Below are 16,070 nucleotides of genomic sequence, written 5' to 3'. Positions count from 1 at the left end.
AAAAGCAAGAGGAGATCCTAAAATCTTTGACTGCTGTTTCTTGAGGAAGTTTTCTTTCCATTTACTATTGTTTCCATTTCATTGGCAGCAAAATGATCTGTTCATATTTCTATGTTCATGGATTCCAAAAGTGGATTTTGATAGATGATTGCCTAGGGAAATCTTTTTTCTAATTTGCTTGCATGCCTCCTAAACTTTAATTGTCAACTCAGGAAACTTGAGGCCTACCTTGGATCTAAGGCAGTCTTTGTGTGTGTGTCTGTGTTTTGTTTGTTTTGGGGGGAAAGGTAATGGGGTTAAGTGAGTTGCCCAGGGTCATACAGCTAGTAAGTGTTAAGTGTTTGAGACTGGATTATTATGTGCTTTGTACACTTTCATTTGGCCTACATTGTTTCCAAATTAGTAATTAAGATATCTTCTCCTTCTTATTATTTTATGTTCTCTATAGTTTCACATTGCATCTAGCAGCCATCTAAATTCTTTCCAAGTAGATCTATGGTTTGATAGTATATTTCATTGACAGCCTAGATAGTTCTTTGCTAGAGATATCTTTTGAGTTCTTGATAATCACCATTAGTTTTTATTGTAATAATAAAATAATGGCCTCCCATACTTATGTAACAATTTAGCAAGCACTTGCTCACAACAGCCTTTGCAGATGAGAAAATTGAGAATCAAAGAATGAAAGTTATTTAATACAAGTAATTATTTTCCCCCCTTCATAGAAAAAGAGAGTGAGATTTAAATCAACTTAGGTGACTTGCCCTAATGTAACTAATAAGTGAGACAGCTATAATAATCCTGGTTGTTTTAACTTTCAAGTCCACTTTCCTCTCAATTACACCATACTATTTTCTTAGCTGTAGAGATTGAAGCATAATTGCATTTTGCTATTCAAAATAAATTATCATGTTAACAAAAGCTTTTTTTTGCATGTAGAAAATTAAAACAGTTACAAAAGATTTAGATATATTGATGGATGGTATATGATGTATTGAGAAAGTCAAAATGCTCAAGATGTTAGTAAACTAATAGTCCACATTTACAGAGTTTGATTGTAAAATGCTTTTACTTCTAATATCTCATTTGATTTTTATAGCAAGTCTCTAAGTAAATAATACAAAAATTATTATTTCTATTTCGTAGAGGATACTGAGGCTCAGATAACTGAGATGACTTCACTAGTTATATACTTAATGAGTGGCAGATCTGAGACTTAAATCCAGTTCTACTATGCTATGCTGCTTTTGTGAAAATCTCTAGTTATGTTAGCATTACTTGAGTTCAAGTATTTACTGTGGAATTCTATATGGATATATCCTCATTACCTACCTTAACATAGGCTTTAGGTATCAGTAATGATATATTCAGTGACTTGGAAGAATTTATACTGATCCACCAAAAGGAATCTTGAAAGACACTTCCTGAAAATGTTTAGATGGTATATATAGGAGCAGGTAGGTGGTGCAGTGGATAGAGCACCAGCCCTGAAGTCAGGCCTTGAGTTCAAATCTGGCCTCAGACACGTAACACTTCCTAGCTGTGTGACCTTGGGCAAGTCACTTAACTCTAATTGCCTCAGCAAAAAAAAAAAAAAAAAAAAAAAAAAGATGGTGTGTGTGTGTGTGTGTGTGTATATATATATATATATATATATATATATATATATATATATATATACACACACACACACACACACACATATACATACTAAATGCCAGCCATGTATATATAGTACTCATTGTTCTAGATTTCTAGACCTTCATTCTTACCAAGATACTTATTTTAAAAACCAATTCTTTCCTTTTTTAATGCATTGATAAGACAGTGTTCTGAAAGAGCAATAGCCTGGAATTCATGAAGCCTGAGTTCAGATTCCAGCAGTGTAAGATCAATCAAGTTATTTATCCTCTCTGACTTGAATCTCAATTTCTTTATTTACTAAATAAAAGAGTTGAACTAGATAGATGCCCTCTAAGACTTTTTTCAGATATGCTAATCTGTACCTTGACAATCTTTGTTCTAAGATTTCTTGTAGAGCTCTTTTATAGTCATGCACAAAACTAGATAATTCTGTTTTTATTTTATGTCTTTATTTTCAGAAATTGTTGTAACTACAACTGAAGGGTCTACCACTTTGGTTTCTAATGCCACTTTGTCTACATCATCACCCACTACGGTTACAAATAGTACATTTACCCCCACCACTCTGCAGCCTATCTTTTCAATAGGATCTTCTGAAAACAGCACTTCAGCATTAGCTGATGTATCGTGGACTCAATTCAACATCATCATTTTGACAGTCATCATCATTGTGGTGGTCCTACTCATGGGATTTGTGGGGGCTGTATATACATACAGGGAGTATCAAAACCGAAAACTCAATGCTCCCTTTTGGACCATTGAACTGAAAGAGGACAACATCAGCTTCAGCAGTTACCATGACAGCATCCCCAATGCTGACGTGTCTGGCTTATTGGAAGATGATGGCAATGAGGTGGCACCCAATGGACAGCTAACACTTACAACTCCTATACATAATTACAAAGCTTAAGACCTGAACAGAGTGAACCAAATTCCTCTAGTGTTGTTAAAACTACAGTGCTTATTGAAGGGAGCAGCCGCAGCAATGTTGCCCAGGGGCAGAGCCTGGCCTTGCTTGATGAAAAAGCAAAGGTGTGTAGTGCATCCCAAAATTTCAGGTAAAAATTTGTAATGCCTTCAGCCTGTCATCCTTCATTTCCCCAAGAGGATCCATAGAATTCATTGTTGTTAAGGACTTGAAGCAAAATATATTTTTGTACCCAGCCATGCAGGAGTGTGTAGCAAGACCAAACTCTGTAGTGAATCTCATATCCAACTTCCTGAGAAGCTCCTGGGGAAGACAGTGTCCACCAAGCAGTCTGTCACAGGATGATTGATGTCTTTTTAGGAGGGAAAGGACTGTTGGAAGTTTTCATATACATTCCTAATATACATTTATTTTCAAGGTGGGACAGGGATGAATCTCCATTTTACTCTCCTGAAAGATTTCAATGAGAAAAAACTGATGAGCCACAAGCATTGCAATAAGCAGTTCTCTATTGTTTCTGGAATTGGGGACAAATGAATTCCTAGGAGATTCTTGGAAAGTTTCTCCCTACTGAATTATCACCTAGTGATATAATAAAGTGTAGGATGAGATTCTTGGGCTGAAAGCTAGAATAGAGCATGAAGAAGAAGCTGATGATCCCCTTCAGGGTCTCAGTTTGTTATTAATGCCCCTTCTTAGAAACAATGTGTATATAGATAATGTAGCATATCTTATCAACATTGAATTTGTAACTATTTGTAAAAAAAAAAATCATGTCATATTTTATCATTTAGAATTTATTTGTACAGCAGAAGTTAGTGGCATTGTAAAAAAGAAAATACAAGAATTGGTTAAAAAAAAAAGAAACAAAACCCTGTAATATAGATGGCAATATTGCTGGAGCTGGGACTCTGGTGAATATCAATCAAGTCCCTCCATGGACGTCAGGGGCAATTTTTAAGAGGTTGCATATTTCTTTTCTGTTATCTTCTCACCTTTCAGTCTCTTCTTCCTGCAACTCAGCCTTAGAATTATCCACCTTTTGATTTTAAAAGGATGTGAATAGTTAAATATGGTTTAAAAAATATAAGGTTCAGTAAATTTGGAGGCTACCTTGGGTTGCAAAATCTTGTCACTTATCACTTAAAGAGATACTGCCTCACTTTTCATAAACATCTAATTTTACATCATGAGGACGAATGTAAAATGTTGATACATAAATTTCATTTTGCTAGTAGTCTCCTGGATGTAGATGATAGTCTTCCAAAAGAAATGGGGAAATTCTCATTTAAAAAGAAATGAAGAGTTATTGCCACTTCACCAGAGGCCCCTATTCTTCCTGTCAGTAAAATTTCTATATTTTGATTCCTCCCTCTCAAAAAAAAGTTCTTACTCAGTTATCAGGCCACTGTGCCAATTTTGATCTATATGATGATACAGATAAACAAGCTGTCCAATTTGCACAGACTGTCTACTTCTCATGTTGCATAGTTAGGGGTTAAGGGGTTGTGCCTGGAAGGATATAAAGTGCTCATTTACTAAAACATATATTAGTCCATATCTTCTTCACACACCACTCCAAGACAGACTATATGTATGAAGTAGCTATATAGCAATATATTGTCTCCACTTTAAGACATCTTTGGAAACCAAGTCTTCTAGCATGTTCCAAAATTTAAGGTCTAGACTACACATAAGCCATTTAGACATGGGTTAAAATCATCAATCCAAATGATTTTTTAAAAGAAATATTAAGAGGTAAAGGAAATAGCAGCAGGGATATATAAGAAAAGATCCTGAACTAAGAGTCAGCAGACCTGCATCTTGGTTCCTGCTCTGTTGATAACTAGCTATATGACTTACTTAGCTAAGTCACTAAACATCTGGGAACCTGAATTTCCTTATTTACAAGGATAAGACAGTTTATCTACATAATCTTTAAGGTTCCTCCTAGGTCTGAAATTCCATGATTCTAAGGACTGATGTCAATAAGTAAGATGCAATGAGAAGTATCTGAAAAGGAGAATTCATGATCAGACTCAAAGACGAATTCAGATCTACCACTAAGACACCACACTTAAGTTACCAGTTACTTCTAGGTCAGTCCCTTGCCTTTGCTTTTAGTAGTTTTAGTAGTCTGGTTATTTATTGCTTTTGGCCTAATAGCAATTGCTTGGGGGGTGGGGGGGACAGATGGTCAATTTCTTTATTCAGTCATGTATAACAGAAATAGGAAGAAATTGCATGTGTGGGTGAAGCCATTTGTAAGGATTTTTCCCATTGTTTTAGAAGGCCATACCACTGATAAGCTCCAGTCTGTCATTAGACTCTACTGAAGTTGAAGTTGATTCTATTTGTGATACTAATAAAATATCCAATTTGCTTATATTCTGTTAAAACAGACATGAGAGAAATTCAGTGTCTGCAATTAGAATTAAACCAATTAGGAAATAAGGTAAATTTTAGTCTTTAAAAGTTTCATCTAGGTAGTCAGGACTTTTATCCACACATGGATATCAGAATGAAGCCCTTAAAAGAAACTATAAACAATTGAATGTGCTTATCAACTACTTTTTTTTCATTCCCCCTATATATACACCATCTTGTATAACTCCAGCCAATGACATTTCTTTCAGTGTTTTAGTACCCCTAGTCTTGTTCTTAGAAATTACTCTTTATCATAATAATCAATTAAAATATGATCCACTACTTACAATAGAATGCGAAAACCCACAATATTTTGAGTCAGAAGCTCTGGAATTTACCATTTGACAAACTAAACAGTTGAATATGACTTCTCTGTACATCATAAGGGAAAAGATCTTCATAAATTATGGGATAGTGAACATGATTTGAAAATCCCAATGATTGGAAGGATTCAGATATTAGAAATCTTTAGGAATTAGTGTATTGCTAAATAAGACAAAACTACCTTACATGATTTTGATTGAGAAAAGAGCAGGTGCTGACTGCTACCAGGTGATGACATCATCTCTGCCATCTCTATCATTTCAGGAGATAGATTCCTAAATGGAGTTAATTTTAGACAAAATTTCTAGAGATCAATTTTGTTCTGAGTATTTATTATATACAAGGCATTGCATGCTCTGCTGAATATCATTTATCTTTTCTTTGTTCTCTTAAACCTTTTAGAACCCAAATATCTAGTAATCTCCAACCACCTGGCTTTTTCCATTCCCAGAGAATTCATTCATTGATGAATTCATTCCACTTTCTTAGGGACTCATTATGTCACCCATAAACATATGTTTGTGTTTTAAAAGAGGATAATGGATGTTGGGGATAGAAAGAAAAGATTTTTTAATTGGGGACTTTAAATCATACCATATATCAGTCTACTGTGCTCACCATTTTTGGTCTCAAAGACGTGGGAAATTCATATCTTTCTAGGATTCTTCCTCTTATTCAGGGACCCTTATTTTGCATCTTGAATTGAAAGTAGCACTATAGGACATTTAATTTGGAAATAGAGATGGGGGTACTTCCTAGGGTATATGTTGATCTATGTTCCCTTCCTTCAAGGAAGAGAGTTCTTTATCAAGTAACATTTATCATTTAAACTATTCTATGCTGAGCATCATCTGGTTCATGTACATTAAGAAAATAAAATTCGCTCATTCATAGAAAATTTCTAAAAGACATATTTTAAATAGGACAGAAAGGGAAAAGAAAGGGAAAAAAAATCCTGACAAATCTCCCAAAAATTCTTTGCAAATGAAGAGATGGTTGGTCATCTTTGGTGGAGGTGGAACGGGAATGGGATGGAGATTGGTAACAGAAGGGTTATTTGTGGGGTGAAAGTCTGTGCTCTGGATATTAACTAATGTCTGCCCAGGGGAAAAGTAAGAGCCATTTTAACTAATAGGAACTTGTCTGAAAAAACCAAATGATATCCTAAGGACCAAAGGCTTTTGATCAATAAGGTATCAATGGTTGAATGATGTATTTTCTAAGGTTGTTGTAATTATAATCATCCTTATTCCAACAGATGCAATTCATACTTACCACATACTAAATAACACAGCAACTAAAAGATGTGAAGCCAGGTCCCTAAGTCAAACTAAATGATTTAAAACTAGATTTCATTTAAAGGCACAAGAGTTCTGCTAGTCAATTCAGTCAACCTATTGTGATATGTCTATCTGAAGCAATGAATGAACTTCTCTCTATCTCACTAAAATCCTAATGCAAATTTACAAACTTGTCTCATACATTTACTGTACTAGCTTCAAAATAAATTTCTAAAAATGTGTATGATTTGAATATATGAAAGAATTTATACAAGAGTGTTATTTAAAATGATTAAAAATAAATGTATATAATTTGTACCTATTGTATATTGGCTCTTTGCCTTTTTTTTTTAGATGTAATCTAAAAATATGTTTTAATTTAATAAAGCCCCTGACAGGGAATCAATTGGTTTTCACACAACATGTTTTGGGCTCTTCACTGAAGGAAAAAAAAAAATTATACACAGAACACATATACAATGGATTTCACATAAATCATTTAGAGAATATCAACATAGTAATCAATTTTCCCAAACAATAAAGAAATTATGTTTATTAATCTATTTTTTGTGATTATAAATTTAACATTCTCAATAAAATGAAGAAAATCTCCAAATAAAATCCTAAAAACAAAGTGCTATTCTTTTAAGTATTGTTGTGTTTATATACAACAGAATAGAATGAAGGGTTACTACAGGAGATCATAAAAGATAAGGACTGAAAACAGATCTTTGGATCTATTGATTAGATTATTAATGACCTTTGACCAAGCAGTTTTTGAAGAGCAGTGAAGTTGGAAGCCAAAGGCATCAGAGAATAATAACCAACTTTACAACAAAGGGAAGGAAAAAAGGTGTGATGCTGAGTGGGATTGAAGGATTACGGATAATTTTTTAGAATTGGAGAAAACCGACTTCCGGCCAAGATGGCGGCGTGGAGGCAGACAGCTGCTTGAGCTCCTCATTTTCTCTCAGAACTTACTTCATGACAAGCCTCAGACTTAATGCTTGACCCAGAAAGAAATCCACAAATAATCACCAAGAGAAGACATCCTTGAAAGTCACCAGAAAAGGTCTGTTTGCTGGGGGGAGGGTCAATCAGACTGGGCGCAGACTGAGGGCAGGCAAGCCAGAGCAAGACAGGCAGCTCACACAGCTCAGACCGGAGGGGGAGGGGTACGATCTCTGCCGTTTCTGCAAAAAGACTTTTTCCCCAGTGTGGATGTTCCGTCTTGGCAGCAAGCCTGGAGCAGTGGAGAGGGTGTAAACAGCGGAGGTGAAGATAAAAACCCCAGAAAGCCAGCATCTCTCAGAACCTGGCCCCCCCAACCCCCACCTGGACTGACTCTGTGTGTTCTCAGAGCGCAGACTCAGTACAGTCATTGCTGTTCTGTTAGTGGCTCTCTGCTGCCCTACCCCCAGTCTGTAGAGGAAGCCCATTAATACCATCCAGCCCCATCCCCCGCAAAACAGACCAATTGTTTCTCTTGTCAGTTTGTTTTCTTTGATTCCTACTCTGACAAAATGAACAAAAAATTCAAAAGGGCTCTAACCATTGACAGCTTCTGTGTGGAGAGGGAGCAGACTTCAAATGCTGAGGAGACTAGGAACAGACTGTTCCCAGATGTATCCCCTGGGAGGGATATAAGCTGCTCCTCAATACAAAAGAACCTCATAGAGGAAATCAAAAAGGCTCTCACAAGAGAGCTGGAAGAGAAATGGGAAAAGGAAAGGGAAGCTTGGCAAGAGAGCCTGGAGAAGTCATCCCATGCATTCAAAGACAGAGTGGATAAAGAAATCAAATCATTGAGAAACAAGATTAGTGAGCTGGAAAAGGTAAACAACTCCAAGGAAAACAGGATTAGTGAGCTGGAAAAAGAAAACAGCTCTCTAAAAAGTAAAATGGATAAAATGGAAAAAAATTCCATAGAAGATAAAAACTCAATTGGACAATTACAAAGAGATGTAAAAAAAGTGAGTGAAGAAAATACATCATTGAAAATTAGACTGGAACAAGTAGAAATGAATGACTCAAGGAGAAACCAAGAGGTAGTCAAGCAAAACCAGAGAAATGAAACAATTGAAAAGAATGTCAAGTACCTTACCAGAAAGACAACAGACCTGGAAAACAGATCCAGGAGAGACAATTTGAGAATAATCGGACTCCCTGAAAAATGGGAGGAAAAAAAGAGCTTGGACACCATTTTCGAGGAAATTATCAAAGAGAACTGCCCAGACATTCTGGAAACAGAGGGTTAAATAGACATTGAAAAAAATTCATCGATCACCTACTGAAAGGGACCCTAAAATCAAAACGCCAATAAATATAGTGGCCAAGTTCAAGAACCATCAGACAAAGGAAATGATATTGGAAGCTGAGAGAAAAAAGCAATTCAGATATGGAGGATCCACAATAAGGATAACCCAGGATCTAGCAGTGTCCACATTAAAAGAACGCAGGGCCTGGAACATGATATTCTGAAAGGCTAAGGAACTTGGTATGCAGCCAAGAATAACTTACCCAGCAAGAATGAGCATCGTTTTCCAGGGAAGAAGATGGATATTTAACAAAATAAATGAATTCTATCTATTTTTGATGAAAAAACCAGACCTACATAAAAGGTTTGATCTTCAAACACAGAACTCAAGAGATTTCTAAAAAGGTAAAAAGAAATCTTGAGAACTGTCAAAAAAATATGTAAAGAACATATGTACAATTTGTCTTAGAAACTAGAGGTGGAAAGGAGATTATATCATAAAAAAGTGTAAAGTGGTGGTACTACATCTCATGAAGAGGCAAAGGTAACCTATTATATCTGAGAGAAAGAAAGGAGGGAGATGAACATAGCGTGTATCAATAGACATATTCGATTTATGGTGAAACTTCTTCCACTTCATTGAAAAGTGAAAGGGAAGGAGTAAGCTAAGGGGAAGGGAATACAGTAATTTCGAGGAAAAGGGGTAAAATAAGGGGAGGATCTTTAAGGTGGGGGAGGGATCCTAAAAAGGGAGGGCTGTGAAAAGCAAGTGGTGTTCACCAGTTTAATACTGGATAGGAGGGTAAAAGGGAAGGAAAGGGGAAAAGCATAAGCAGGGGTTAATAGGAAGGCAAGCAATATAGAATTAGTACTTCTAACCATAAATGTGAATTGGACAAACTGCCTCATAAAGAGGAAGCAGTTAGCAGACTGGATTAAAAGTCAGAATCCTACTATATGTTGTTTACAGGAAACACACCTGAAACAGGGTGAGACATTCAAACTAAAAGTAAAAGGGTGGAGCAGAATCTATTATGCTTCAGGCAAAACCAAAAAAGCAGGAGTAGCCATCCTCATCTCAGATCAAGCAAAAACAAAAATTGATCGAATTAAAAGAGATAAAGAAGGGCATTATATCCTGCTAAAGGGCAGCATCAATAATGAAGCAGTATCAATATTAAACATATATGCACCAAGTGGTGCAGCATCTAAATTCTTAAAAGAGAAATTAAGAGAGCTGCAAGAAGAAATAAATAGCAAAACTATAATAGTGGGAGATCTCAACCTTGCACTCTCAGAATTAGATAAATCAAACCACAAAATAAATAAGAAAGAAGTCAAAGAGGTAAATAGAATACTAGAAAAGTTCGATATGATAGATCTTTGGCGAAAGCTAAATGGAGACAGAAAGGAATATACTTTCTTCTCAGCAGTTCATGGAACCTATACAAAAATTGATCATATACTAGGGCATAAAAACCTCAAAATCAAATGCAGTAAGGCAGAAATAGTAAATGCATCCTTTTCAGACCATAATGCAATCAAAATTACATTTAATAAAAAGCCAGGGGAAAATAGACCAAAAAATAATTGGAAACTAAATAATCTTATACTAAAGAATGATTGGGTAAAACAGCAAATCATAGACATAATTAATAACTTCACCCAAGAAAATGACAATAATGAGACATCATACCAAAATGTGTGGGATACAGCCAAAGCAGTAATAAGGGGAAGTTTTATATCTCTACAGGCCTACTTGCATAAAATAGAGAAAGAGAGGGCCAACAAATTGGGCTTACAACTAAAATTGCTAGAAAAGGAACAAATTAAAAACCCCCAGACAAACACAAAACTTGAAATTCAAAAAATAAAAGGTGAGATTAATAAAATTGAAAGTAAAAAAACTATTGAATTAATTAATAAAACTAAGAGTTGGTTTTATGAAAAAACCAACAAAATAGACAAACCCTTAGTAAACCTGATTAAAAAAAGGAAAGAGAAAAAGCAAATTGTTAGTCTTGAAAATGAAAAGGGTGAACTCACCACTAATGAAGAGGAAATTAGAACAATAGTTAGGAGCTACTTTGCTCAACTTTATGCCGATAAATTCGATAACTTAAATGAAATGGAAGAATACCTTCAAAAACATAGCTTGCCCAGATTAACAGAGGAAGAAGTAAGTAGTTTAAATAGCCCCATCTCAGAAAAAGAAATAGACCAAGCTATTAACCAACTTCCTAAGAAAAAGTCCCCAGGACCAGATGGATTTACAGGTGAATTCTACCAAACATTTAAAGAACAACTAACTCCAATGCTATGTAAACTATTTGAAAAAATAGGGATTGAAGGAGTCCTACCAAATTCCTTCTATGACACAGACATGGTACTGATACCTAAACCAGGTAGATCGAAAACTGAGAAAGAAAATTATAGACCAATTTCCTTAATGAATATTGATACTAAAATCTTAAATAAGATATTAGCAAATAGACTTCAGAAAATCATCCCCAGCATAATACACTATGACCAAGTGGGATTTATACCAGGAATGCAGGGCTGGTTTAATATTAGGAAAACTATTAGTATAATTGACCATATTAATAATCAAATGAATAAAAACCATATGATCATCTCAATAGATGCGGAAAAAGCATTTGATAAAATCCAACATTGATTCCTACTAAAAACGCTTGAGAATATAGGAATAAATGGACTATTCCTTAAAATAATAAGGAGCATATATTTAAAACCTTCAGTAAACATCATATGTAATGGTGATAAACTAGAACCTTTCCCTGTAAGATCAGGAGTGAAACAAGGTTGCCCACTATCACCATTACTATTCAATATAGTACTAGAAACTCTAGCCTCGGCAATAAGAGCCGAGAAAGAGATTCAAGGAATTAGAGTAGGAAATGAAGAAATCAAATTATCACTTTTCGCAGATGACATGACGGTATATTTAGAGAACCCCAAAGACTCTGCTAAAAAGCTATTAGAAATAATTCAGAATTTTAGCAAAGTTGCAGGATACAAAATAAATCCACATAAATCCTCAGGATTTTTATACATCACCAATAAATTGCAACAGCAAGAGATACAAAGAGAAATTCCATTCAAAATAACAGTTGATAGTATAAAATATTTGGGAATATATCTACCAAAAGAGAGTCAGGAATTATATGAGCAAAATTACAAAACACTTGCCACAAAAATAAAGTCAGATTTAAATAATTGGAAAGACATTCAGTGCTCTTGGATAGGCCGAGCGAATATAATAAAGATGACAATACTCCCCAAACTAATCTATTTATTTAGTGCTATACCAATCAGACTCCCAAGAAACTATTTTAATGACCTAGAAAAAATAACAACAAAATTCATATGGAAGAATAAAAGGTCGAGAATTGCAAGGGAACTAATGAAAAAAAAGTCAGAGGAAGGTGGTCTAAGTGTACCTGATTTAAAGCTATATTATAAAGCAACAGTCACCAAAACCATTTGGTATTGGCTAAGAAATAGACTAGTTGATCAGTGGCATAGGTTAGGTTCACAGGGCAAGATAGTGAATAAAAATAGCAATCTAATCTCTGACAAACCCAAAGATCCCAAATTTTGGGATAAGAATTCATTATTTGACAAAAACTGCTGGGAAAACTGGAAATTAGTATGGCAGAAACTAGGCATGGACCCACATTTAACACCACATACTAAGATTAGATCAAAATGGGTCCAAGATTTAGGCATAAAGAACGAAATCATAAATAAATTGGAGGAACATGGGATGGTTTACCTCTCAGACTTGTGGAGGAGGAAGGAGTTTGTGTCCAAGGGAGAACTAGAGACCATTATTGATCACAAAATAGAACATTTTGATTACACCAAATTAAAAAGTTTCTGCACAAACAAAACTAATGCAAACAAGATTAGAAGGGAAGTAACAAATTGGGAAAAAAATTTTACAGTTAAAGGTTCTGATAAAGGCCTCATCTCCAAAATATACAGAGAATTGACTTTAATTTATAAGAAATCAAGCCATTCTCCAATTGATAAATGGTCAAAGGATATGAACAGACAATTTTCAGATGATGAAATTAAAACTATTTCCACTCATATGAAAGAGTGTTCCAAATCACTATTGATCAGAGAAATGCAAATTAAGACAACTCTGAGGTATCATTACACACCTGTCAGATTGGCTAAGATGACAGGAACAAATAACGATGAATGTTGGAGGGGCTGTGGGAAAACTGGGACACTGATGCATTATTGGTGGAGTTGTGAAAGAATCCAACCTTTCTGGAGAGTAATCTGGAATTATGCCCAAAAAGTTATCAAAATGTGCATACCCTTTGACCCAGCCATACTACTACTGGGCTTATATCCCAAGGAAATACTAAAGAAGGGAAAGGGACCTGTATGTGCCAAAATGTTTGTGGCAGCCCTTTTCATAGTGGCTAGAAAGAAGCTGGAAGATGAATGGATGTCCATCAATTGGAGAATGGTTGGGTAAATTATAGTATATTAATGTTATGGAATCTTATTGTTCTGTAAGAAATGACCAACAGGAGAAATACAGAGAGGCTTGGAGAGACTTACATCAACTGATGCTGAGTGAAACGAGCAGAACCAGAAGATCATTATACACTTCAACAATGATACTGTACAAGGATGTATGCTGATGGAAGTGGATATCTTCAACATAGAGAAGAGCTAATCCAATTCCAATTGATTAATGATGGACAGAATCAGCTACATCCAGAAAAGGAACACTGGGAAATGAGTGTAAACTGTTATTTTTATCTTCTGAATCCAATTCTTCCTGTGCAACAAAAAATTCGGTTCTACACACATATATTGTATCTAGAATATACTGTAATATATTTAACATGTATAAGACTGCCTGCCATCTGGGGGAGGGGGTTGGGGGAGGAAGGGAAAAAATCTGAATAGAAGTAAGTGCAAGGGATAATGTTGTAAAAAATTACCCATGCATATATACTGTCAAAAAAAAAGTTATAATTATAAAATAAAATAAAAATTAAATTATATTAAAAAAAAAAGAATTGGAGAAAACCAAACATGCTGAAGAAAGGAACCAATTGAGAAGAGATTATTTCTGGAGTAAAATATGAGAAGATGCAGGGAAAATGGAATCAAGAATGAAGTGAGAAGTTCTATGAAATAAATGGAGGGCTTAAAAAATTTCTCCTAAGGAAAGACAGCATTAATTGAAAGAGTAGAGGATTTGAAGCAAAAGGATTTGGGATTAAATCCCAGTTTACTATCTAAGAGATAGATTTCTGGGCCTAAATTCTTTAAAAGAAAATGATTGGATTATATAGTTTCTTTTCTAACTGAATTTATGATCCTAATGACTATAGCCTTAGGGAAGTAAGAGGCTAAGCTACCTGCTATCCTGGTCAAAGTTGGAGTGTATTTATGAGTTTAAGAAGGTAAGAATGGGTTTAGAGTGTAATTGTATAGAACAATATTCCAAATAAATATCTTGTAAGTTCATCTCTAGTTCTAATATTCTCTAAGTTTTTAAGTAATATTCTATGATTCTTCGTTATTGTAGCTTCTGAATCTTCCATCAAAACAGCTTAACAAGCTGGCACATAGTCCTTTACAAATGGCAACAAACAGCAAACTGGCCTCAGACATTTGGTCATATGTTAATCAGTAAAATACTGAGGAGGGGGAGTTCTTTTAATTTATCCAAAGTATCTTAAATATAGATGGTAACTGTCCTTGACGAATTTTTTAATGATTTCTGGAATACAAAGGGCATCTAAATTGAAGATATTGCTGTTTGGCAGAAATCCATTCATATTTTGATCTTTTTTCTCTTTTTGCTCAGGCAAAATACATCTACAGCAGAAAGAATGGAAAGCATTTATTTTATAAGAATTCTTGTGGAGACAATAATATCCATTTTGATGAAATGCTCAGTGTCATTTTATAGGATAAAGCTTATTAACAACTCACCAAAAAAAGTAAAAATAAGTGGATATCTGTAGCGGAGAAGGTTGCCAGAAGAAAAATCATCTTTTAGAAAAATAACAAAACATTTATAAAAGCTCCTCATTTTGATAGAATACAAAATGATATTGTATGTTTGACATTATTCACCACGTGGATAGAGCTTTATTGGTGGCTTTGCTGCCAGCCTACTAATAATATGTTCATAATTAGGAGAAAAAATAGATTTTTTTTTTTCATGCTGATAGTTTTGGATTTTCTCACACCACATGTTTTGAATCTCTTGACTCAGTTTGTGTCAATTCAACTGAGTCCTAAAATGGAGATATCAACAAGATAAGATTTAGAATCAAGTTAAGACCCTCTTTCAGAATCCATACAGTAAACCTCTCCTCTGTTTGGAGCAAAAATCTCAAATTCCCACCAAGTGAGATAATATTCAAGAAATCCAGTGAGAAACTAGAGTTATTTCTTCCACCTAAGAACTGAACATAAAGTCTTTAGGGCCAACATTTGGAAAGGGGACCAGTGCCAAAACTTTGTTTGCATAAGCAGTACATCTAATCTAAGATACTTATTAGCTATATGACCATGTACAAGTCAACAATCTCTATTTGCTTCAGGCATCACAACTGTAAAAATGAGAATAATAATAATAATACCTGCCTCCCAAGTGTTGTGAGGATCAAATGAATGTATAGAGAGTGAATGACATATTGTAAGAGCTAAAAAAAAAAAAAAAATGCTCGTTTTTTTTCTCTACTAAAAAATGAGAGCTTTTTTTTTCCCCCTGAGGCAATTGGGACTAAGTGACTTGCCCAGGATCACACAGCTAGGAATTGCTAAGTGTCTTCCTGACTTCAAGGCTGCACTACCTAGCTGCGCCCAAAATGAGAGATATTAAGACAATATATTCCCAAAAGCAAAAAAGAGAAGCTTACAGCCAGGAATAACTTGACCTCTAAAGATGAATATAATCCTCGTAGGGGAAAAATGGATCTTTAATGGAATAGAGAACTCTCAAGCATTTCAGATGAAAAAGACCAAAGCAGAGTATGAACTATAAAATTTAACATTTAAATTTAAATTAAATTTAAAACTTAAAAACAAGTTTCCAGAGAACCTAGGAAAGTAAATTTATTTAAGCAACAGAAAGGAACTATATGATAGTTCTAATAGGAAGAGCAGAAACAAGTACCTCTTTAAAACCATAATATGTTCA

General features: G+C 34.8%; 1 protein-coding gene across 1 annotated transcript in view; it reads left to right on the top strand.

Annotated features, from left to right (window-relative positions):
* The window catches only part of MEGF9 (multiple EGF like domains 9), a 109,854-nt gene extending 102,924 nt beyond the window's left edge, over positions 1-6,930 (top strand). Inside the window, exon 6 of the mRNA XM_074292919.1 lies at positions 2,103-6,930. Within this exon, the coding sequence (XP_074149020.1) occupies positions 2,103-2,554 (452 nt within the window). The 3' untranslated portion in view covers positions 2,555-6,930. The remainder of the gene's footprint in view (positions 1-2,102) is intronic.
* The last annotated feature ends 9,140 nt before the right edge of the window (positions 6,931-16,070 follow it).

The sequence above is a fragment of the Sminthopsis crassicaudata genome, chromosome 2 (assembly GCF_048593235.1).
Source record: "Sminthopsis crassicaudata isolate SCR6 chromosome 2, ASM4859323v1, whole genome shotgun sequence".
In the NCBI taxonomy this organism is placed as follows: Eukaryota; Metazoa; Chordata; class Mammalia; order Dasyuromorphia; family Dasyuridae; genus Sminthopsis; species Sminthopsis crassicaudata.
The sequence above is the reverse complement of the archived record's forward strand: the minus strand, read 5'-3'. Positions and strand labels throughout refer to the sequence as shown.